Genomic DNA, 23,051 nt, shown 5'->3' on the forward strand with positions numbered 1-23,051 from the left:
GTAGAAGAGCTGAGGCACTGAGGGCACAGACTAGCTGCTGGCATAAATGCACAGACCCCCAGAGCCGTGTGGAGCTGTCTTTGAAAAGCTCCAGAGAAAAGTGAGAGAGACTCCTGAATAACGAGGTGCTGCTGCTTGGGGCCCCTGAAGTTTTTAACGGAGCGTTCTGAGTGCAGTGTCTGTCTCGACTGCCACAGTGAAGTGCTGTAAAGTGGCTCCACTGCTGACCCTTTGCTGACCCACTGGAGAACAGGGCACGGCCAGGGGGGTGAACACTGGGAGAGACGGGAGGAGCCAAAGATTTGGGAGGAAGAGGGAAACTTGCACTCCTGGGGATAAACCGGAGGGGTTCCCTTCTTGGGGCTGCCCCTCAGAGGCTCCAGCTGGGGCTGTGCCTGTGTCACTGAGCGAGGAATCGATGCCTTTGTGGAACAGGACTCCTGTGGGAAACCAGGGCTGGGACCGCTGAGGGAACGGGGCCTGGCTGTGGGCGGGGGGCTGTGGGGAGTGCAGGGGGCTCGTTGGATCTCTGGAGCCACTGCTGTGAAGGGGCTCCGGTCCCTGCGGTGACAGGCTCTGCAGGTGGGAGTGTGGCAGCCAGAGAACCTTGGGAATGGTCAGACTGGGAGGTTTCATTAATGAGGGTACCAGGCCTGGCACCACAGGGGGCAAGGGAGAGGATTGTGGCGATCTCCTGATGTCCAGCCTGGCACAGCTCCCCTCACACAGCTTGAGACTCTTTCCTCTCATCCTGTCCCCATCCCCCGGAGTCCCCTTTCTGTCCCTGGCATGGCCACCTGTCCCCGTCTGTCTGTCCCGGCTCAGTGACACAGGCACAGCCCCAGCTGGAGCCTCTGAGGGGCAGCCCCAAGAAGGGAACCCCTCCGGTTTATCCCCAGGAGTGCAAGTTTCCCTCTTCCTCCCAAATCTTTGGCTCCTCCCGTCTCTCCCAGTGTTCACCCCCCTGGCCGTGCCCTGTTCTCCAGTGGGTCAGCAAAGGGTCAGCAGTGGAGCCACTTTACAGCACTTCACTGTGGCAGTCGAGACAGACACTGCACTCAGAACGCTCCGTTAAAAACTTCAGGGGCCCCAAGCAGCAGCACCTCGTTATTCAGGAGTCTCTCTCACTTTTCTCTGGAGCTTTTCAAAGACAGCTCCACACGGCTCTGGGGGTCTGTGCATTTATGCCAGCAGCTAGTCTGTGCCCTCAGTGCCTCAGCTCTTCTACTCTCCTTCTTCAGCTGCTGTTCCAGCTCGCTCCTGTCTGTCCCTGGCACGGCCGCCTGTCCCTGTCTGTCTGTCCCTGGTACAGCAGTCACCTCCTCTGTCCCCTGCCCCACCTCCTGTCCCCTCCTCACAGCGCGGCCCCCAGACTCCAGCTGGGCCCCTCCCAGCTCCCTCACTCTGTATCCCACCCACAGCTGGGGCCAGGCTGTTCCCTCTCTTGGATAATTAATTAACACCTCTGCAGCATGCCAAGGTCAAGGCTGCCCTCGGCGCTCTCTCTCTCTCTTCCCCTCTGTCTCCCCACAGCCTCTTGGGCCCCTCACAGCTCCACCTTCATCTCAGCCACAAACTGAGCTGCTGCACCAGCGCTGCTCCTCGGCTCACCAAGCACAGAATTCCAGAATCCCTGAGGTGGGAAAAGCCCTCCCAGACCATCGGTGAGTCCCAGCTGTGCCCGATGCCCACCCTGTCCCCAGCCCAGAGCACTCAGTGCCACGTCCAGGATTCCTTGGACACCTCCAGGGATGGGGACTCCAAACCCCCCCGGGCAGCCCCTGCCGATGGCCAACCACCCTTCCATGGGAAAATCCCTCCTGATTTCCAACCTGAGCCTGCCCTGGCACGGCCTGAGACTCTTCCCTCTCCTCCTGTCCCTGTTCCTGAGGGCACAGCCCGACCTCCCCTGGCTGTCCCCTCCTGTCAGGAGTTGTGCAGAGCCAGAAGGTTCCCCTGAGCCTCCTCTTCTCCAGGCCGAGCCCCTTTGCAGCTCCCTCAGCTGCCCCAGCCCCTTGCCCAGCTCTGTTCCCTTCTCCGGACACGCTGCAGCCCCTCCGTGTTTCCCTGACGGGCGGGGCAGAGCCGGGCACGGCCCTGGAGTGGCGCCGGCAGTGCCGGGCACAGCCCCGCTGCCCAGAGGGGCATTGGCAGCGTTTCCCCCTGTCCAGCATCCCGCGGACGTCGGGGCTGCCCCGACAGCTCGGAGCCGGCCCTGCTCCCCGGACTGTTCCGCGGGGAGCGAGGAGGAAGAGGAGGAGGCGGGGAAGGGCCGGTGCGGGGCCCGGGAGGGGAGGAGGATGCGGGGCCGGAGGAGGAAGGGCGGGCGGGCGCGGCACAAGGCAGCACGGAGGCGCAGAGACGGGAGGAGAGATTTTATTGAGGGCGGCTCGGGTGCGAGAGGGCCGGGGCTGGGCGCGGGGGAGGCGGGGGATGTCGAGGGGCGAGGGGCAGCGAGCGCTGGTCCCGCTGCGCTCAGTTCTGGGCGACGACCTGGAAGGGAGAGAGGGCCGGGCTGAGCGCGGGGGCCGCGGCGGGCGCGGCGGGGCCCGAGAGCGGCGGGGCCGGGGCCGGCCCGGCGCGGGCGCCTTACGCTGTTGATCCAGGAGACGTAGGCGGAGACGCGGGTGAACACGGTGGGTTTGCGGGCCACGTTGCAGCCCTGGCTGGACACGAAGCTGGTGACGCCGTGCACCTGGTACTGGCCGTTGACAGCGCAGTGCAGGGGCCCGCCGGAATCGCCCTGCGGAGCGAGGAGCGGCGTGAGCCGGGGCCGCGGGGGGCGCCGCGGAGGCGGCGGGGGCGGCGCGGGGGCGGCGGGCGCACCTGGCAGCCGGAGCGCACGCCGTCGCCGCCGGCGCACACCATGGTGTTCTTGACGGTGGAGCCCCAGTAGGACGGGCTGGAGCAGGTCTGGTAGTCCACGACGGGCAGGTAGGCCTGCAGCAGCACGCTGGACAGCTGCCCGTTGCCTGCACGGAGCCGGCGCCGCTCAGCGCCCGCCCGGAGCCGCCGGGCGCCGCCACGGCCCGGCCCGAGCAGAGCCCGCGGCCCCCGCCCGGCCCCTCCCGCCCCGCCCGTCCCCCCAAAGCTCGGCACGGCCCCGGCTGGCACCGGGCACCTGCGTGCCCCGAGCCGAGCCCCGAGCGGAGCTGCCCGGGCCCGGCCGGGGCTCGGAGCGCTGCCGCGGCCGGCGGCGCTGCCCGCGGCCGGGGCAGTTGGGGGCGGGGGGAGCCCGGGACTCACTGCGGGTCAGGCCCCAGCCCGTGATGTAGCAGGGGTAGTTGTTGGGCAGGATGGTGCCCTCCTGGGGCAGCACGGCCAGCTGCACGGCGCTGTTCAGGGTGGCGTAGGTGCTCAGGCGGAACAGGGCGATGTCGTAGCTGCCGCGGGGAGGGAGACGATGTTACCGAGACCCCCCAAATCCCGGCCGGGCTCCCCCAAGCGCCCCGTCCCGCGGCCCTTACCCTGCGGCCACGTTGTTGCTGTTCCAGTAGGGGTGCACGATGATCTTGCTGACGCTGAAGATCTGCTCGCTGCCCTCGTTCCTGTTGAGGTTGTGCTCGCCGGCCACCACACGGTAGTTCATGTTACTGGCGGCAAGGGGCAAAGAGCCTCCCTCAGCGCCGAGCGCCGCTCGCTGCAAGCGCGGCTGAGCCGCGAGGGGCACAGCGGGGCCGGGGCGCTCCCGGAGCAGCGGCGCGGAGCTTTCGGCCTGAGGAGCCCCAAAGGCGCCCGAGGGCGGCCGCTCCGCGGCTCGGGGCAGGCAGGGTTTGTGTTGGGAAAGGGTTTTGGGGAAAGGAGCTGCGGCGAGGGGAAGGAGGGCCGGGCGCGGCGCTCACTTGTTGACGCAGTGGGCGGCGGTCATCACCCAGTTCCTCTGGATGAGGGAGCCCCCGCAGGTGTGGTGCCAGCCGCCGCCGGAGTAATACTGCAGGGAGACCTGGGCGGGGGGCGAGACACGGGCCGGGGCTGAGCGCGGGGCGGCGGCGCCGGGAGAGCCCCGGGCCGCGGCGCGGGACGGCGGCGGGACCCACCTGGTAGGGCCAGGCGTGCGAGCGCGCCTCGGTGCCGCCGACCACCCGCTGCATCTGATCCACATCGAGCTCGGAGCAGCGCCCTGGGGACACGGGGACGGCGTGAGCCCCCGGCGCGGGGCCGGCCCGGGGGGGGCGTTCCGGGGGGCGCCGGGGCCGAAGGCTCCGGGCGGGACTCACCGCACAGGGCGAGGGCGGCGAGGAGCACGAGGTGCAGCATGGCTGGGGAGCGCGGTGTCCGCGGTGGGGCCGAGGCGCGGCCCCGCGGGAGCTTTAACGGGGCCGCGGGAGGAGGCGCGGGAAGGGCCGCAGGTGCCGCGGCCGCAGCGAGCGGCCTTGGCCCCCGTGCCAAAGCACACACGGCGCCCGGGCCGGGCCGCCCCACGGACACCCCGAGCGCCCCTCGGCTCCGGCTGCCAGCGAGGCGCTGCCGCCTCCTGTCCCCGTGTCCCAGAGCGGTGGCACGGGTTTGTCCCGGGCTGGGCCCGGGTTGGCCTCGGCTGCAGCTCCCCGTGGCCTCGGTTTGTGGGGCGGTTCCCGGGGGTCGATGCAGCGCCTGAATGGAGCCGCGTGGGCGCCGGGGGAACGGGGAAACGGAGGCACAAAGAGGGCACGAGCCTCACCCCCTGCCCAAGCCCCGGCACGGCCAGGCTGGAGCAGGGCTGGGGCTCGGCCTCCCCGGGCCCGAGTTTGGGGCTAAACACAGCAGCGACATGCTTTGAAATAAACCCTGGAGTTTGGGCTGAAACTCTGTCATTTTTACCCCTTGAACTGGAAACTGAGGCTGTTTTGGGGGAGCCTTGGCCCTGGAGGCCACGGGCAGTGGCAAAACAGCGTTTGGGATCCCGGGGCTGGTGGGGTCAGCCAGGTCAACAGAAATGAAGGCAATGAAAGCACCTGCTGCACTTGTGCCCTTATCTGCAAGGGAAACACGAGATTTGACAGGAACACAGTGTCCAAATAATCCCGTGTTTGTCCTGTCAGCACCAAGGGCACGCAGGGAGGGACAGCAGAGAGGGCTGCACCCCCCAGGGACACCCCAACCCACAGCTGATCCCCAGCCGTGGCACAAAGAGCTGCCAGCTCATTTTGACATCCAAATGTGGGATTTGTGGATTAATGAGATTTTGGGCGTTGTCCTGTGCAGGGCTTAGAGATGCACACACAGCTTGTGTCCTGTTCAACTCCAGATGTTCTACAGTCCTTTGTTCCCAGTGGGTCCCTTGCATTTCAGGATGTCCACGATTCCACAAGTCTGGACTTCAGGGAGCACTTAGACAACACTCCTGGGTTTTGGGGGTCTTTGGGGTTGTCCTTTGCTCTCAGGGTTGCTGTTCCCTGAGATTCTCCTCGGGGTTGCTGTTCTCCGATGTAATAATGTTTTTCGTCTTCTCTTTGCCCTAAGTGTTTCACACCGAAGGTAGAGACGACAAACTGAGTCCCCAGTGTGTGTTTCCAAGGTTGTTTATTCTCAATTATCTCTCAGTTCTTTCCCAGCTTTGCAAGGCGTCCCCAGCAGAGCAGGACACGCGGCAGGACTGGGCGGGTCAGAGGGCTCCGCACCTTATGTACGGTAGGTACCCTTGGCCCAACCAGCATCCAAAACGAACTTTTTATTTACAAAACTTTACCAATGTCCACTACCTATGCTAACATGTTGTTTCTACTCTAAACCAATCTCTAAAATCCAACTCAGCAGAAAATGGGGGATGAGAACAAGAACAAGGAGCACAGGGGCCACTCCCCAATTCCTCCATCTTGTCTCTTCAACCCCATATACTGAGAATCCTAAATTCTATATTTACATTCTATAATAAACTAGCTACTACTTATTTTAAATTCTTTCGGCTTGTGATTCTTCCTGCATGTGAGTGTTCCCTTCCATGGCAGGGATCAGAGGCAGTGCCCTCCTGGGCTCTGTGTGAGGCTGCCTGAGCCCCTTGTACAGACCCCAGACCCCCTGTCTGGTCTCCAAACCCTCCGGGGCAGCCAGAGGGGTGTCCTAGACTACAACACTTTGCAGCACCAACAGGTGACCTTTATCGTCCTTGCAGGTCCTTTCCACCTCTGGGCATTCCATGATCCGAGAGCTCAGGGACCTTTTGGACAACCATCTCCAACATCTGGATTTTGTTTCCAGTGGGCTTTTGGGGCTGTCCTGTGCAGGGCCAGGAGCTGCCTCGATGACCCCTGTGGGTCCCTCCCAGCGCTGGATCCTCCACGGCCCCCCCAGCCCTGTGGCCGTGCCGGGTGCCAGGGGAGCCTTTTGGGGGTTCCGGGGGTTCCGGGGCGCGCAGCGGATGCCGCCCGGCCTCGCCTCCAACTTCCTTCATCAAAACCCTCCAACGGCAGCTCCGGGGCCGCGGGCGGGGCCGGGCCGGGGCCATGGCCGAGGGCAGGAGCGGCAGCGCCGGGCTCTTCGCCAGGCAGGTCCAGAAGCGCTTCAGCCGCGCCCAGGAGAAGGTACGGAGGTGCCACCCACCCCCAAATCCCAGCTTCGACTGGATTCGTCCTTCTGTCCCTCCACAGCGCTCCCAGGGCGGCCCAAACAGCAAAGCTCAGCTCCTTTGGGTGCTCGGAGGGTGGGAATTTGGGGATTTCTGGTTCCATGTCATCGTTGCTCCAAGGCTTTGGAGGATGGCATCTCCCAAAGCCCCCCAAGATGCTTCAGCTCCTCTAATGCTGGGGGGGTTTTCCACCCAAAGCGCCCTGCAGAGGTCATGGGGGGCTGTGGGGAGGTGGGGCGGGGTCCCTGGGCTGGCTGGCGCTGGGGGTCCCCAGCAGGAGCTGGCGGGGCCGGTGGTCCCAGGGGTGTTGGGGAGATCGGGGCCAGCCCCACAGGAAGAGAGGGGGAAGGGCTGCGGAAGCAGCACGAGCAGGGCAGGTCGCAGCTGCCTTGGGGTACCTTGGGGGAGCTTCTTTCCTTTCCTGTCCCCAAAAAGGCGCCCTGAGTCCCTTTTTGGGGGTGACACAAAGACTCCCCTCTAACCCTCACCCTCCCGGGTTTCCTGGCCAGGCCTTGGTGCTAAATTTGGCTTTCCCACGGCTCAATCATGCCGGGCCAGGCTCCGGCTGCTTCCTGCACGCAGCAAATCTCCCTCCCAGCCGCTCCCAGCCCCTTCCCGGGGGGCCCAGCCTCTTCCTGGACATCCCAAATCTCCCTGTGACCCAGCCAAAGCCTCTTCCTGGACACTCCAAAGCTCCCCGACCCCAGCCCTGGCCTCTTCCTGTGGGGGTCAGGCTGTTCGTGGGCACCCCAAAAGTCCCTCCTGCCTGGCCCAGCCTCTTCCTGGGGGGCTCAGCCTCTTCCTGGACTCCTTGAATTTCCCCCCATCCACTTCAGTCATTCTCCAGAGGCTCCCCCTCTTCCTGGGCACCCCAAAACTCCTTCAGCCTCTTCCCAGAGGAGCTCAATCTCTTCCTGGACCCCCCCAAATCTGCCCCTGTCCAGACTCAGCCTCTTCCCAGGAGGCCCCGCCTGGACACCCCAAATCTCCCCTGCTCTCCTTCAGCCTCAGACCCTCCTCATCCTCCTCATGGTGTCCTCTGTGCCCCACAGTCGGGGCTCGGGGTGTTTTGGGGTGCACAGGACTGCACCCATAGGGTTCAGGGTGGGAGCCGTGTTGGCACCCAAAAATTCCTGAAATGAATAAAAGCCCTGGGGGACGCAGTGAGATTTTGCATTTCCACATCAATCCCGCCCCGCCGGATCCTCGGCAGCCCCTCGGGGGTTTTGGGGGGCCCGGGGGGCACAGCCCGGTCACCTCGGGGGGTTTGGGGGGCCCGGGGGGCACAGCCCGGTCACCTCGGGGGGTTTAGGGGGCCCGGGGGGCACAGCCCGGTCACCTCGGGGGGTTTGGGGGACCCGGGGGGCACAGCCCGGTCACCTCGGGGGGTTTGGGGGGCCCGGGGGGCACAGCCCGGTCACCTCGGGGGGTTTGGGGGGCCCGGGGGGCACAGCCCGGTCACCTCGGGGGGTTTGGGGGGCCGGGGGGCACAGCCCGGTCACCTTGGGGGGTTTGGGGGGCCCGGGGGGCACAGCCCGGTCACCTCGGGGGGTTTGGGGGGCCGGGGGGCACAGCCCGGTCACCTCGGGGGGTTTGGGGGGCCGGGGGGCACAGCCCGGTCACCTCGGGGGGTTTGGGGGGGCTCTTCCCCTCTCTCCCTCCCTCACAGGTTTTGCAAAAATTGGGCAAAACTGTGGAAACCAAAGATGAGCAGTTCGAGCAGAGCGCCTACAACTTCCAGCTGCAGCAGGTGACGGGGACACTGGGGACACTGGGGACACCCCGACCCACCCCGGGGGTCCCTGTCCGTCCCCCCCCCAGCCCCGGGGACAGCCCTGACCCCCCCGCCCGCCGTGTTTTGCAGAACGAGGGTCACAAACTCTACAAGGACCTCAAGGGGTTCGTGGGAGCCGTGCGAGGTGCGGAACCCACCCGGGAAAACCCGGGAGAGGGGAGGGACTCGGGGCGGAGCCAGGATAAAAAATAGGGAACAGCAGAGGAAATAAATCGTGCTTATAATAAATAGATTATTCATTTTAAAAAGTAATAAATCAAAAGAAAGAATAAATAAAAATAATTATCCAGAAGAAATAGATTTAATTTAATTTAATTTATATTGAATTTGTAGAATTAAGCTACAAATGGATAACAAAAAGAAAATAGATAATAAAAATACTACATGTGCGATAATAGATAATATATTGTATATGAGATATATATCTTACATATATGACGTATGGAACATATATTTTTATATCTCATTATGTATTAAATACATATGGGACAATGAAGAGAAAAATAATAGATAATTAAGATATAAATATAATAGATGTTAAAGATATATTAAGATATAAATATAATAGATATTAAAGATATATTAAAGATAAAATAATAATAAAAACAGTGTAAACATAAAATAACAATAAAAATAGTGTATGTGGGATAATAGATAATAAATATATATGAGATATATTTGTTACATATGAGATATTAAATAGAAAAAGAGATAACACATGTATTATCCATCAGATATTTGTGTTATATATGGGATAATAGAGACAACAAATAATTTAAAATGACACACCCGGGCTAACGAACAACAGCAGAGAGCAGTGAATAAATGAAAAAGGGCGAGGAATAAACGGAATAAATGGAATAAATGGAATAAACGGCAGCGGTGGTGACGGGTGCCTGTGTCCCCAGTGATGCACGAGAGCTCCCGGAGAGTGGCCGAGACGCTGCAGGAGATTTACAGCCCTGAGTGGGAGGGGCGCGAGGAGCTCCGAGCCATCGCCGAAGTGAGCCCCGGGTGTCCCCAGGGGTCCCCTTGAAGCCGGGGGGAGTTGGGGGGTCCCGGGTGTCACCGCTGTCCCTGTCCCCCCCCAGAGCAATGACCTCCTGTGGGATGACTACGAGGCGAAGCTGGCAGACCAAGCCCTGAGGCTCATGGAGAATTACCTGGCTCAGTTCGGGGACTTCAAGGTGCCCCCCTGCGCGGTCGGGAGGGGTTGGGGACAGGGGGGACGCGGGGGGTTCTGGCTCACCTGTCCCCCCTCATCCCGCCAGGAGCGCATCGCCAAGCGGGGCCGAAAGCTCGTGGACTACGACAGCGCCCGGCACCACCTGGAGGCTCTGCAGAGCGCCAAGAAAAAGGACGAGGCCAAAATCGCCAAGGTTGGGACTCCCCGGGACGCCCCGGCAGGGTCCCCGTGCGGTGGGGACAGTCCCCGGCCGAGGGGACAAAGCCACGGCCCCCCCCGTGTCCCTCCCCGCAGGCTGAGGAGGAGTTCAACAAAGCCCAGGCGGTGTTCGAGGACCTGAACAGCGACCTGCGGGACGAGCTGCCGGTCCTGTACGGCAGGTACGGCTGTCACAGCGCCTGGGGACACCGCGGGGGCTCGGGGACATCGCGGGGGCTCGGGGACACCGCGGGGCTCGGGGACACCGCGGGGGCTCGGGGACATCGCGGGGCTCGGGGACACCGCAGGGGCTCGGGGACACCGCAGGGGCTCGGGGACACCGCAGGGGCTCGGGGACACCGCGGGGGCTCGGGGACATCGCGGGGCTCGGGGACACCGCAGGGGCTCGGGGACACCGCAGGGGCTCGGGGACACCGCAGGGGCTCGGGGACATCGCGGGGCTCGGGGACACCGCGGGGGCCGGCGGGATGCTGCAGGGATTTGGGGTCATCATGGGGCTGGGGGTCACTCGGGGGGGGCTGTCAGGCTGGGGACATGGTGGGACTGGGAGAGGTCACAAGGGCTTGGGGACATCACGGACCGGGGGGTGGGGGACAATGTAGGGCTGGGGGACACAGCAGGGGCTGGGGGACACGGGGTGGCCGTGGGTGCCATCGGGTGGGTGAGGATCCCCCATGGCAGGGTCTCTCCTCAAAGTCCACCCCAGGGACACATCGGGGGTCCCGGGAGACATCGGCCACGGGCGCCTGTGACAGTGGGAGGTGACAGCTCCACGGCATCCGTGGGGTGGCCCTGAGGGGGCCGTTCCCCTTCCCTGCGGGTCCGCGGGGCAGGGGACTCCGGGGGTGGGACATGGCCGAGGACCCCCAGATCCCTCCGGTGTCCTCCCCTGGGACATCGTGGGCACCCCCGGATCCCTCCGGTGTCCCCCCCTGGGACATCGTGGGCATCCCCGGACCCTCCGGTGTCCCCGCAGCCGCATCGCCTGTTACGTCACCGTTTTCCAGAACATCTCCAACCTCCGCGACGTCTTCTACAAGGAGATGAGCAAGGTGGGGAGGGCACCCCAAAACACCTCCCCCCGCCCCCGGCAGCACCAGGTGTCCCCAGGTGTCCCCAGGTGTCCTCGGGTGTCCCCAGGTGTCCCCAGATGTCCCCAGGTGTCCACGCCGGTGCTGTTCCCCACCCCTCCAGAGTCCTTGTGCTTCATTTCATTCATTCATTCAGAGCAGCCTGAGGGGGTTCGGGGTGTCCCCAAGTGTCGGGGGCCCTGCTGAGCCCCCGGGTGATGGGGGGCACCCGGGGACCCCCTGAAGTCTTTCTGTGTCCCCCCTCCGCAGCTCAACCGGGACCTGTACGAGGTGATGAGCAAACTGGAGAAGCAGCACTCGAGCAAGGTGTTCATCATCAAAGGTGTCCCCAGGTAACGCCCGGGGGGGACGAGGGGACAATTTGCCCCCCAAACCCCACAGATGTGACCAAGGCCGCGGTCCCAAAGCCCTGCGGGGGGTGGGGTGCGCCAAGGACGGGCGGAGGGCGCTTTTGGGTGGGCTGGGGGATTAATCAGGGTCCTGCGGGATGGGGAAGCGCCACCTGCAACCTTGGGGTGACAAGCGGGGACGGTGACACCCCAAGGGTGCCTGGGGACACCCCAAGGGTGCCTGGGGACAGCCCAAGGATGCCTGGGGACAGCCCAGGGATGCCTGGGGACACCCCAAGGGTGCCTGGGGACAGCCCAAGGGTGCCTGGGGACAGCCCAGGCTGATCCCCTCTGTCCCCCTCCCCCAGCAACCGCCGCTCGCTGGTGATCTCGGCCCCCGTGAGCCCCCCGGCCGTGTTCCCCTGCCCGGACAAGGCTCCCGTGGTGGGCGCGGAGGTGACACCGGGGTCCCCCGGCGGGGACAGCGCTGTCACCGACACCGCCACCAACGGGGACCTGGGGGCTGTGTCCCCCGGGCCCCCCCCTGCCTCGCCCGCCAGCGGGGGATCCCCGGACACAGCGTCGGTGTCCAGCGAGGAGAGCGCGGAGCCCGGACACGACAGCGCGCCCCCGGAGCAGGCGACATCGGTGACAGTGTCGGTGTCCAGCGAGGAAAGCGCGGAGCCCATCCCCGAGCGCGAGGCGCTGTCCCCTGGTCAGGAGACACCGGCGACAGCCGCGGAGCCGGGGGGTGACAGCGGCGCGCGGGGGGGCCCCGAGGGCATCGCCACCTCCCTGGCGTCCCTGATTTTGTCCGAGGCCATCGCGCAGGCCACCGGCACCGTGTCACCAGGGGCGGGAGGAGCCGCGGACGCGGCGGGGGACAGCACGGCCACCGGCGCTGAGGGTCCCGCCGTGCCGCCGTCCCCCGCCGCAGCTGTCCCCCCCTGCCACGCCCTCGGTGCCGCGGCGGTGGCACCGGAGCTTCCCCGGGAGCCGTGCCAGCTGGGCGGTGACCGGGGACAGCGCGGTGACAGCGAGGACAGCGCGGAGGTGACGGGTGTGGAACCGGAGGTGCGCGAAACTCAGGTGGGGAAGTGCTGGGGGGTGCCGGGGGTGGGGGCGCGGGACAGACACAGGAGGATTCCTGGCTCGGGGGGCTCCCGGGCGGGATTTGGGGACGCGAGGGGGACAAAGCCAGCCCGCGGGACACCTCCTGCTGCGGGGGGGCCGGACCTGCCCCTCCCCGCGGCGCCGGGCCCCGGGAACGGCCCCGGTGCCCCTCTGGATGCCCAACCCAGAGGGGGCAGCGGGAGGGGCTCGGTGCCTTTGGGACGGGGTTTGGCGGAATCACGAGGTGCCGGTGTCACCCCGGTGTCTCTCCCAGGGCTGTCCCGGGACAGCGGAGCAGGACACGAGCCGGGACACGAGCCGGGACCCCTCAGGTGCCGCAGAGCCCCCCCAGGATCCCCCCGAGTGCTTCAGCGCCCTGTGATCCCACGGGAAATGCGGCGTCTTCCCCGAATTCCATCCCCAGAATGCATTTCCCAGCCCCCATCCGGTCCGAAATAAAGATGGAAAAGGTGGCAAAATCCCAAATCTCCGTCTGGGATTGCAGAGGGGTCCCGGGGGGATCCCCGCAGGCGGATTTGGGGGGGCTGAGGAGTTGGGGGGTGAGGTTGGGAATTGTCACCCTCTCCCCCCTCCAACACCTGCGACTCGGAAAAGGTGTCGAGCCCCTTCCACCGCCTCCCAGAAATTCTCTGTCATGCCAAAAGAACCCAAAACACCCCAATTTTCTCCTCCCCTGATCCAGAATCCCCCCGTTCCCACCCAAAGCCCCATTCCCGATCTCCGGGGTGATGCGCTGGCCCCGCAGGCAGCGAGGGGTTAAGGGGGAGGAATCCCGGGGGTTGATCCTCATTCCAGCCGAACTGGAAAGGCGAGGTAGGAAAAGGGCAACGCCTTCACCTGGCAACGCCTTCACCTGCAGCCGCACGTGGTGCCGGCAGGTAAGAGCTGCAGGAGGGGGACCCGGATCCCAGGGTGTCCCCCCAAATTCCCCTTCCCTGGGGGGCTTCAGGGGGCGACTGCGCCGGGCACGGGGATTCGGGCACGGAGGCGCCGCAGGCAGCGAGGGACGGGGCGTGCGGAATGTCGGGGCCCGGCCGGGCTTTTTCCAGCTGGATTTGGGGTGGAAGGGGAAGGGAAAAGGCCGGATCCTGCCGCAGGGAGAGGCTGAGAGCAGGAAATCCGGCAGGAAAGCTGAGGGGGAAACAGGGGGAGCGAAGGGCTGATCCCAGGGGATCATCCCAAGGTGAGCAGCGAGTCCCGTCCTCCACCCGCCGGGGAGGGGAAGGGGGGGCTGCGAAGGGGCCGCTGAGCACCCCCAGAAGGAGCCTGCGGGGAAGGTTCGCTGATCCCATCCTCATCCACCGGGAACGGGAACGGGGGCGCTGCGAAGGCACCGCCAAAAATCCCCTGGGGGTGATTCGCTCCTGCCGTCCCCGAGGCACCGGGAACGGGCACCGGGAACGGGCACCGGGAATGGCCACGGGAATGGGGGGCCCGCACCCCCAGCGCTCCTCGGAAGAGTTTTTGGGGTGGCAGCAGCGGGGCAGGGCAGGTTTCACCCGGGCACGGCTCCGGGGCCGCTCGGCCGGAGCGCAGGAATGAGGAAGATGAGGAGAGTTCACACCCCGGCCTTAAACCCGCGTGGGAATCCAGCGGGACGCGGCGTGCGGGGAACGATCCACCCCCGCTGCCAGCCCCCCTCCTCTGGGCTGGATCCCGGCCTGGCACTGCCAAAAATCCCGAGGGTTTCCACCGGAGCCCTCCTGCCGGGCTCGGGGGGTTCCTCCCCGCGACCCCGAGGCGGGAGCGGCGGGCGGGACCCGCCGGGAGCATCCCTGCCCCGGGAGAGGCACCACGAGCTCCGCGAACACGCGGGGTCTGATGGAAACCAAACCTTTCCCTCAGATAAAACTCGGTTTAAACCTTTGGTGAGTGCCGGGATTCCGTTTTTCGGGTGCTGTGGGTGGGCAGGATTTGATTTTTTGGGTGCTGGGGCACAGAACTGGTTCATCCTTCCCACTGGCAGTGCCAGGCTCGTCCCAAGAATCCCTCCCGAGGCCTCAGCTCCTGTTCCACCCTTTTCCTCTTCCTCTCTTAAATCCCGGTCTCTTTTTGGGGAAATTAGACCCGGTTTTTGCTCCGAAGCCCCCCGGGAGCAGCAGCTGCTCCGCGGGAGGGTCGGGGCTGGCTTTGGGAAAGGCCGAGAGAGAGCCCGGAGAGCAAAGCTGGGCTTAATGAAGGGCTGGGTTAAAGCAAAACCGGATTTAAAACAGAACTGTTGAAAGCAAAACTTGGCTTGATTCAAAGTTGGGTTTAAAGTGAAACCGAGTTTAAAGCAAAACTGGGATTAAAGCAACTCTGGATTAAATGGAAAACTGTGTTTAAAGCGAAATCATTTCTAAAGCAAACTGGGTTTAAAGGCAAGCTGGTGTCAAGGCAAAATCAGGTTTAATTCAAAGCTGGGTTTAATGAAAAGCTGGACTTAAAGCGAAGTTGGATTTTAAGCAAAACCAAGCGTAAAGAAAAGCTAGGTTTAACATAAAACTGGACTAAAGTAAAACCAGGCTTACAGCAAAATTGTGCTGAAAATAAAATCGGGTTTAATGCAAAGCTGGATTTAAAGCAAAGCTGCATTTAAGGCAAAATCGGGTTTAAAACAAAGTTGAGATTAATGCAGAGTTTGGCTTCAAGCAAACCTGAGTTTAAATCAAAACAAAGTTTAAAGTGAAACTGAATGAAAACAAATGAAAGTTTAATGCAGGACTAGTTTTAAAGCAGAACTGGTCTTACAGCAAAACCAGGTTTAAATGACAGCTGGGTTTAAATGAAAACTGGGTTTAAAGCAGAGCTGGTTTTAAGTAAAACTGAGTTTAATGAGGGGGTGGCTGCTGTCCCGCTGCGGGGAGGGAACGTTCCCTTCCCGGATTCCCGGCGCCCCCAGCCCCAATTCCCGATCCTTCCCCCCCAATTCCCGCCTCTCCCCCAGCCCCAATTCCCGCTCCCTCCCCAGCCCCAATTCCCGCCTCTTCCCCCCCCCCAGTTCCCGACCCCTCCCCCAGCCCCAATTCCCGACCCCCCCCCCCATTCCCGCCTCCCCCAGCCCCAATTCCCAACTCCCCCAGCCCCAATTCCCTTTCCCGCCTCTCCCCCAGCCCCAATTCCAGGCTTCACCCCCAGCCCCAATTCCCGGCTCTTCCCCCCCCAATTCCCGCCTCTCCCCCAGCCCCAATTCCCGCCCCCTCCCCAGCCCCAATTCCCGCCTCTTCCCCCCCCCAGTTCCCGACCCCTCCCCCAGCCCCAATTCCCGACCCCCCCCCCCCATTCCCGCCTCCCCCAGCCCCAATTCCCAACTCCCCCAGCCCCAATTCCCTTTCCCGGCCCTTCCCCAGCCCCGCCCCGCTCCAGCCCCGCGGCCGCGCTCCCGCCGCTCGATTTCCTCTTTTTTTAAAAAACCCCAAACGGATGAGATTCGATTCTCTCCCGGCTGCGCTGAGTCACGGAATCCCCGCGCCCCGGAGCCGCGGCCGGGACATCTGGGGGGTCCCGGGGGTCCCCATCGGGCACGGCCGAGGTGGATCCGCTAATTCCCCGTCCCGGCTGCGGCAGCCACCTCCGGCCCCGGATTTGGGGCATTTTCAAGGACTTTCAGGCACTTTGAAGCGCTCGAGATCTGGGAGTGAATCCATTCTGTGGCCGGTTCTTCCCTGCCCCGGCTCCGACCCCGGCTCCAGTAACACCAGCGCGTTACTGGTGCTGCGCCACCCCCTCGCGCGGGGCGATTTCTTGGAAATCACCGCTTTTATCCCCATTTTTGGGGGTAAAAGGAACTCGGAGGAGCCGCTGGAAGGCGGGATCTCACCCCCACCTGGAGATGGGGCACTGCGCGGGGATTTAGCGCTTTTCTCGCTGTTTTTGGCAGCTCTGAAGGAGCCCAAACCTTCACCCGGGAGGAGCCGATGCGATGGAGGGAGATCAGCCCCACCTGAGCTCAGGTGAGCACCCGGAGCGGCTTTCCCGGGCTCTTCCCCACCTGGCTCGGAGCCTCCCTCACCTCCCTCTCTCTCCCGTCCCGAGGAAGACGCGACCACCCCGTACCTGAGGAAGGCTCCCACGCCCGCGGGCCACGAGGCCGCCGACACGGCCGTGATCGCAGGTGAGGGCGGAGGTGAGGGCGCAGGTGAGGGGAGGCTCCCGCCGTGCCCGGGCCGGCGCTGAGCCCCGCTCTCCCCGCAGTTGTGATCACCCTGGTGTTCCTCACCTTGCTGACCGTGCTGGCGGTGATCGGGATTTACCTGTACCGCAACCAGGGCTCCTACCGCACCTACGAGCAGCCGGAGGCGGCCCCGCGGGACGAGGCGCCCTCCAAGGAGAAGGAGGAATATTTTATTTAAGGACTCACCTGGGATCCGCACAGCTCCCGGAGTTCTCTGGAGCTGGGGAGGGGGGTCCATGAAAATTTTCGGGAGTTGGGATGAGACCTGAATTCCCCGGATCTGCCCAAATTTCCCGGAGTTGGGGATCCACCTAAATGTCCCGGAGCTGAGGGTGTGCCGGGATTTCCTGGGACGTGGGGGATCTTCCTAAGCTGGGAATCCGCCTAAATACCCTGGAGCTGGGGCTCTACCTGGATATCCCGGCTTTGGGATTCTGCCTAAATTCCCTGGATTCGGGGATCCCCTTAAACTGGAAACTTCCTTAAATTCCCTGGGGTTGAGGTTCTGCCTGAATATCCTGGAGTTTCTGATCTACCTAAATTCCCTGGAGCTTGGATCTGCCTAAATTCCCTGGGGTTCTGCCCAAAGATGGGGATCTTCGGGCTGATTTTGTTTGCTTTTTGTTGCTTTTTTCCACCCCCCCCTTAATTTATGAAGCCAACCATGGAAGGAATATGTGGGTGCCCGAGGGCAGGAAAAACCCCTAATTAACCCCAAAATGTAATTATCCAAAAAGAGGAAGTTCCCAAGCCAGCAGGAAAAAGGAAAGGAGTGAGGAAACCCCCGGCTGGCAGCAGCCAAAGGGGTTCTCAGAGGCCCAACAGGAATTTGTTACTTCGTTTAAATTTTCAAAATAATCTTTATTTTAGTATAAAAACTCCACAAGTTCAGTGCAGCACAGAGAGTCCGAGAGCTGAGCTCAGGAACAGTCAGGGATGGTCACACACACACACAGAGGACAGGGATTCGGATTAAAGTGAAATATTCAGATCAAAGAGTGGAATCTGAGCTCTTTCTTCATCAAATAACAGCCAAAAAAAGAAGAATATCACCCGATCGAGGATCCCTGAAATGTTCCTGCCAAGCCCGTGGGGGTTTGGTTATCAATGCAGGCGTGAGTCACTGATAAGGACATCGATAAACCCATTCACAAAAACCCCATTGAGAGAAAAACCCGCCTACAAACATCCCATTCACAAAAACTCATTCACAAACCCGCCAATAAACATTGATAACCCCACTGATAACCCCATTGATAACCCCATTGATAACCCCCCAAAGCGATCCAAGGGATTTGCGTGTTCACTGACACACCCGGACCGATGGGAATCAGCCTCTCGGATTTTAAGGAATTCGGGTGCAAAACCGCCGGGTTTTGAGTTAAAATCAAGCGTTTGCTAATTAAGCGCGGGTTAATTTAAACCCGGTTCTAGCTGGGACGGGAGGATCCCGCGGGAGCTGCGGCACGGCCCCGGCCCCGGGCATGGCTTTGAGTAGAGCTGAAGTGCAAATGATCCAGGATTGCTCGGAGCGGGTTAAAAAAGATCCCGGGACATTTCTGGGGGGGAGAGGTGGGACAGGGTGAGGGGGCACCTCTGCAGCGAGGCCAGGAGCGCTCAGGTGTTCTCCCCACTCCTGGGAAGGAGATTTTTTGCCACTGGGAAGGGAATTTTGCCTCTGGAGAGGAAATTTTTGCCACTGGGAAGGAGATTTTGCCACTGATGAGGAGATTTTTTGCCTCTGGGAAGGGAATTTTGCCTCTGGAGAAGAGATTTTGCCTCTAGAGATAAGATTTTGCTTCTGGAGAGGAGATTTTTGCCACTGGGAAGGAGATTTTTTGCCTCTGGGAAGGGAATTTTGCCTCTAGAGAGGAGATTTTGCCTCTGGAGAGGAGATTTTGCCACTGAGGAGGAGATTTTTGCCTCTGGAAAGGGATTTTTGCCACTGGGGAGGGAATTTTGCCTCTGGGGAGGAGATTTTTGCCTGTTTTCTACCCCAAATCCTTTCCCAAAAAGAAGGGAAACGCAGATGGGTCCAGCAGAGGGATGAGGGCGGAAGGGGAAACCCCTCCCCAGGGCGTAAATAAGCCATTAATTAATTAGAGCCGCGTGTAAATGAGGAAGGGGCGGGGCTGAGCTCACCCCTGTTTATGAATTAACCCCCCCGGGACCCCCCCATTGACCAAACCCCGCCCCTGTCACCACTCGTGTCACCTCTGGGATCCCTCCCCGGCCTTTGGGGGTCCCCAGGCCCGGCGCAGGTACCTGGGGGGAGGCGCTGACGGGCGGGGGGGGGGTCCCAAACCCGCCCCCCCCTCACCAGAGGCTGAAGCCCCCCGCCCCCCCCGGGAAGCCCCCCTTGCGCGGGGGCAGCAGCACGGCGGCTCCGGGCGGGACCGGCACCGGGGGGCACCCGGCGGGCGGCGGCTGCAAGACAGAGGGGGGACAGGTCACTGTCACAGGAGGGGACAGCAGAGGGCACTGTCACGACAGGATGGGTCAGTCCCTGTCGTGACAGGAGCGGGGGACGTGTGACAGGAGCAGGGGACAGGTCACTGTCACAGGAGGGGACAGCAGAGGGCACTGTCACGACAGGATGGGTCAGTCCCTGTCGTGACAGGAGCGGGGGACGTGTGACAGGAGCAGGGGACAGGTCACTGTCACAGGAGGGGACAGCAGAGGGCACTGTCACGACAGGATGGGTCAGTCCATGTCATGACAGGAGCGGGGGACGTGTGACAGGAGCAGGGGACAGGTCACTGTCACAGGAGGGGACAGCGGAGGGCACTGTCACGACAGGATCGGACAGTCCATGTCGTGACAGGAGAGGGGGATGTGTGATGGGGGGAGGGACAGGTCACTGTCACGGCAAGGGGACAGCAGAGGGCACTGTCACGACAGGATGGGTCAGCCAATGTCGTGACAGGAGCAGGGGACGAGGCTGTGTGACAGGAGAGGGACAGGTCACTGTCACAGGAGGGGACAGCCGGGGCTGGTGTCACACCATGGAGCCCCCGCGGGCTGTGGGGACAGGGCAGTGTCCCCAACCCCTGCCGGGGACAGGCCGGGGCTGGGACATGTGGGGTCAGCCCTGACCCAGTTCTGGGGGCTGTGGGGGACACCTGTCACCTGTGCTGTGACACCTGTCACCTGTGCTGTGACACCTGTCACCTGTCACCTGTGCTGTGACACCTGTCACCTGTGCTGTGACACCTGTCACCTGTCACCTGTGCTGTGACACCTGTCACCTGTGCTGTCACCCCTGGGACACGCTCTCCACCTGTGCATGAGCTACAGGTGGGGATTCCAGGGGAGAGGAACCTCACAGGTTCCAGGGGGTGTGGGGAAGCAGGGACCAGGTGAGCAGGACCCTCCCCCAGCTCCCAGGAAGTGCCAGGCCCAGGTGTGGGGACAGGTGAGGTCAGGTGGCCAAGGTCCCCCTTGCCCTGCTCGCCCCAGCCTGGATTTGGGCGGCACCAGCCACGCCCAGCTGTGAAGCAGAGGCACCTGCAACCCCTGATCCCACCTGGAAGTGCCCAGAGCCAGGTGGGATGGGGCTGGGAATCACCTGGGCCAGGGACAGGTGAACTTCTGGTGCTTCCCTACCCAAATCCCCAATCCTGTGCATCCACATGCACTCACGGGGATGCTGCCAGTGCCACCTGTCCCAACCCTTCCCACCTGTCCCAACCCTTTCCACCCAATCTTAACCCTTCCCATCTTTCCCAACCCTTCCCATCCCATCCCAAAACCCCCCCAGATCCACCTGCACTCACGGGGGTGCTGCTGGTGCCCCCTGTCCCAACCATTCCCACCTGTCCCAACCCTTCCCACCTGATCCCAAACCCCACAAATGCACCTGCACTCACCTGGATGCTGCCAGTGCCACCTGTCCCAAACCATCCCACCTGTCCCAACCCTTCCCACCTGTCCTAAACTTTCTCACCTGTCCCAACCATTCCCACCCAATCCCAAACCTTCCCACCTGTCCTAAACCTTCCCATCCATCCCAACCATTCCCACCTGTCCCAACCCTTCCCACTCAATCCCAAACCCCACAGATGCACCTGCATTCATGGGGATGCTGCCAGTGCCACCTGTCCCAACCCTTCCCACCTGTCCCAACCCTTCCCACCTGTCCCCACCCTTCCCACCCATCCCAGCCCCCCAGGTCCCCCTGCACTCACCGGGACGCCGCCGGTGCCGCCCGTGCCCAGCCTGGCCCCGGTGTCGAAGGCTCCTTCCAGCAGCACGGCAGGTCCTGGCGGGTACACCTGGCCCAGGGGCAGGTAGGCCACGGGGGAGCCCAGAGCCCCCAGGGGCAGCGGCGGCGCCAGGGGCAGGTACAGGGACGCACCTGGGAACGCCGGGGACACGGGGGGGACGCCAGCAGAGCCCAGGGGGACGAGGCTGAGACGGTAGAGCTGGAAAAACACCAAGGCAGAGAGGTGAGACAGGGGTTATCCCACATCCAGGTGGGCACCTCACCTGCCAAAGTGATACAGGGGTTATCCCACTCACAGGTGGGCACCTCACCTGCCAGGGTCAGACAGGGGTTATCCCATGCCCAGGTGGGCACCTCACCTGCCTGTGAGCAGGGAATCACCTGGAATTCAGCCCTGGGCTTTGATGGGGGTTTTGGGTCCCTTGGGTTTTGGGAAGGAGGGGTCCCTGCCCGAGGGAATCGGGTGTGTGGGAATGCACAAGACTTAATTAGCACGGCTGGTTTGATAACCAAGATGCCATGGCAGGAACAAAGCTTGGAAGGTTCCAGAAGTTGGGATTAAAGCTGCTCACGGGAAGAGAGGAGATTCAAACAAAACTTCTGCAAGCAAAGGATGTTGTCAAATGTATGAATTATCTGTAAGATCTTTAACCTGGTTATTGTAGTGGAAAATCATCAACCTTCCTGAAATGTTGGGAAAGCTGACTAAAATGAATTCTGGTCACCGGATCAGTCTGCCCGTCTGCCAATCAATCATCAATAATTGGTGCTGATCTCCAGGGCTCCCCTGGGCTATGGACAGGGGGGTCCCAGGGGTGAAGGCCCCTCAGGACAGGGGTCCCACCTACCTCGGGGTACGCAGGGGCAGGGTCCAGGAATGGGGGCGGCTGCGGCAGGGGCAGGGCCTGGGGGTACCCGGGGGGGGGCCGGGCCCGGGAACGGGGCCTGGCCTGGGAACGGCCCTGGGGGAGAGAAACGGCTCAGGGAGGGAGGGAGGGGCTGGTACCCCCATGGTACCTCCCAAAGGGCTCAGACCCCCCCGCACTCCCCCATGGTATCTCCCCAAAGGCCTCAGAACCCTGCCCCATGCCCCCTCCCATGGTATCTCCCCAAGGGCTCAGACCCCCACGTGCCCCCTCCCATGGTATCTCCCCAAGGTCTCAGATCCCCCCCGCGCCCCCTCCCATGGTATCTCCCCTCCCCAAAGTCTCAGACCCCCCCTGCGCCCCCCCCATGGTATCTCCCAAAGGTCTCAGACCCCTCCCCCGTGCCCCCTCCCATGGTACCTTCCCAAAGGTCTCAGACCCCCTCCCCCTCCATGGTATCTCCCCAAGGTCTCAGATCCCCCCCGCGACCCCTCCCATGGTATCTCCCCTCCCCAAAGTCTCAGACCCCCCCCCGTGCCCCCTCCCATGGTATCTCCCCTCCCCAAAGTCTCAGACCCCCCCCCGTGCCCCCTCCCATGGTACCTTCCCAAAGGTCTCAGACCCCCTCCCCCTCCATGGTATCTCCCCAAGGTCTCCGACCCCCACGTGCCCCCTCCCATGGTATCTCCCCAAAGGTCTCAGACCCCTCCCCGCGCCCCCTCCCATGGTATCTCCCCTCCCCAAAGTCTCAGACCCCCCCCCGTGCCCCCTCTCATGGTATCTCCCCAAAGGTCTCAGACCCCTCCCCGCGCCCCCTCCCATGGTATCTCCCCTCCCCAAAGTCTCAGACCCCTCCCCGCGCCCCCTCCCATGGTATCTCCCCTCCCCAAAGTCTCAGACCCCCCCGCGCCCCCTCCCATGGTATCTCCCCCACCCCATCCCCGGCCCCGCCCCCCGGGCCAAAGCGAGGCTGAGCACTCTTCTCCATGGCAACCCTGGCCCCGCCCCCTCGGCGCGCGCGGCCCCGCCCAGCCCGCGCCCTCACGCGCCCTTAAAGGCGCCGCGCTCCGCGGGGGCGCTCGGGGCTGGGGCTGGGGCGGGGGCTCCGGGGGGCTCCGGGGGGCTCCGGGGGGCTCCGGGGGGCTCCGGTGGAGGCTCCGGGCCCCCCCCGGCCTTGCCTTTGCCGTTCATGGCGGCGGCGGCTCCCGCAGGCGCGCCGGGGGCGGAAGAGGACGAGGAGGAGGCGGGGGCGGCCCGTGGGGGAGGGCGAGGGACGGGGCAGGAAGCGGGGCAGGAAGCGAGCGTGGTGACGTCATCGCGCTGGGGGCGGGGCCGCGCGCTCTTAAAGGGGCCGCGGGAAACGGGGGAGGGGGGATGGGGGAGGGTCCCAAAGGGGGCGGGGTCACAACGGGGGGGCTGCAGGGAAGGGGGGCCCTAATCAGGGTCTGGGGGGTCCCGAGAAGAGACGAAGCGAAAATATTGTCTAAAAATTAAACAAATAATATAATA

The 23,051-nt window shown here is 63.0% G+C and overlaps 3 protein-coding genes across 7 annotated transcripts; 1 reads left to right on the forward strand and 2 right to left on the reverse strand.

Moving 5' to 3' along the window:
* Window positions 1–2,362: 2,362 nt before the first annotated feature.
* Window positions 2,363–5,139, reverse strand: LOC134565468 (chymotrypsin-like elastase family member 1). Of its 2 annotated transcripts, XM_063425056.1 has the most exons (8): window positions 4,218–5,139; window positions 4,038–4,120; window positions 3,843–3,943; window positions 3,468–3,593; window positions 3,247–3,383; window positions 2,827–2,972; window positions 2,594–2,743; window positions 2,363–2,493 (listed from the first exon to the last, which is right to left on the reverse strand). In XM_063425056.1, the coding sequence occupies exons 1-8, from the start codon at window positions 4,255–4,257 to the stop codon at window positions 2,476–2,478; spliced, it is 801 nt and encodes a 266-aa protein (XP_063281126.1). In that variant the 5' UTR covers window positions 4,258–5,139; the 3' UTR covers window positions 2,363–2,475. The 2 variants fall into 2 exon arrangements, with proteins under 2 accessions (XP_063281126.1, XP_063281125.1); XM_063425055.1 differs by having other exon boundaries at window positions 3,843–5,139.
* Window positions 5,140–6,344: 1,205 nt separating this feature from the next.
* BIN2 (bridging integrator 2) lies at window positions 6,345–16,382 on the forward strand. Of its 4 annotated transcripts, none has more exons than XR_010083919.1 (12): window positions 6,345–6,500; window positions 8,214–8,294; window positions 8,409–8,463; window positions 9,248–9,342; window positions 9,431–9,526; window positions 9,611–9,718; window positions 9,820–9,905; window positions 10,721–10,796; window positions 11,085–11,167; window positions 11,533–12,253; window positions 16,158–16,230; window positions 16,317–16,382. XR_010083919.1 is itself a non-coding variant. In XM_063425038.1 (11 exons), exons 1-11 carry the CDS (start codon window positions 6,423–6,425, stop codon window positions 12,657–12,659), a joined length of 1,572 nt encoding a protein of 523 aa, XP_063281108.1. In that variant the 5' UTR covers window positions 6,345–6,422; the 3' UTR covers window positions 12,660–13,102. The 4 variants fall into 4 exon arrangements, 2 of the variants coding, with proteins under 2 accessions (XP_063281108.1, XP_063281107.1); XR_010083920.1 differs by having other exon boundaries at window positions 11,533–12,238; window positions 16,317–16,381; XM_063425038.1 differs by lacking the exons at window positions 16,158–16,230; window positions 16,317–16,382 and adding an exon at window positions 12,552–13,102 and having other exon boundaries at window positions 11,533–12,238.
* A 707-nt stretch (window positions 16,383–17,089) lies between these two features.
* On the reverse strand, window positions 17,090–22,733 carry DAZAP2 (DAZ associated protein 2). The gene is given in 6 exon segments (XM_063425039.1): window positions 17,090–18,010; window positions 18,717–18,878; window positions 20,639–20,875; window positions 21,525–21,599; window positions 21,601–21,638; window positions 22,721–22,733. Coding segments are annotated over 5 exon segments (474 nt in total). The 3' UTR covers window positions 17,090–18,010; window positions 18,717–18,767.
* Between the last annotated feature and the right edge of the window lie 318 nt (window positions 22,734–23,051).

The sequence above is a fragment of the Prinia subflava genome, unplaced genomic scaffold, assembly GCF_021018805.1.
Source record: "Prinia subflava isolate CZ2003 ecotype Zambia unplaced genomic scaffold, Cam_Psub_1.2 scaffold_52_NEW, whole genome shotgun sequence".
NCBI lineage: Eukaryota > Metazoa > Chordata > Aves > Passeriformes > Cisticolidae > Prinia > Prinia subflava.

Bases quoted from the DNA above. Each gene is read 5' to 3' on its own strand.
- LOC134565468 (XM_063425055.1), bottom strand. From the start codon at position 4,102: ATGTGGATCAGATGCAGCGGGTGGTCGGCGGCACCGAGGCGCGCTCGC. The intron at 3,594-3,842 runs GTGAGCGCCGCG...CCTTGCCGCCAG, and splicing joins GCCGCCCACTGCGTCAACAA to TAACATGAACTACCGTGTGG. The intron at 2,973-3,246 runs GTGAGTCCCGGG...GGCTCCGTGCAG, and splicing joins GGGCTGGGGCCTGACCCGCA to GCAACGGGCAGCTGTCCAGC.
- BIN2 (XM_063425037.1), top strand. From the start codon at position 6,423: ATGGCCGAGGGCAGGAGCGGCAGCGCCGGGCTCTTCGCCAGGCAGGTC. The intron at 6,501-8,213 runs GTACGGAGGTGC...CCTCCCTCACAG, and splicing joins TCAGCCGCGCCCAGGAGAAG to GTTTTGCAAAAATTGGGCAA. The intron at 9,719-9,819 runs GTTGGGACTCCC...CCCTCCCCGCAG, and splicing joins ACGAGGCCAAAATCGCCAAG to GCTGAGGAGGAGTTCAACAA.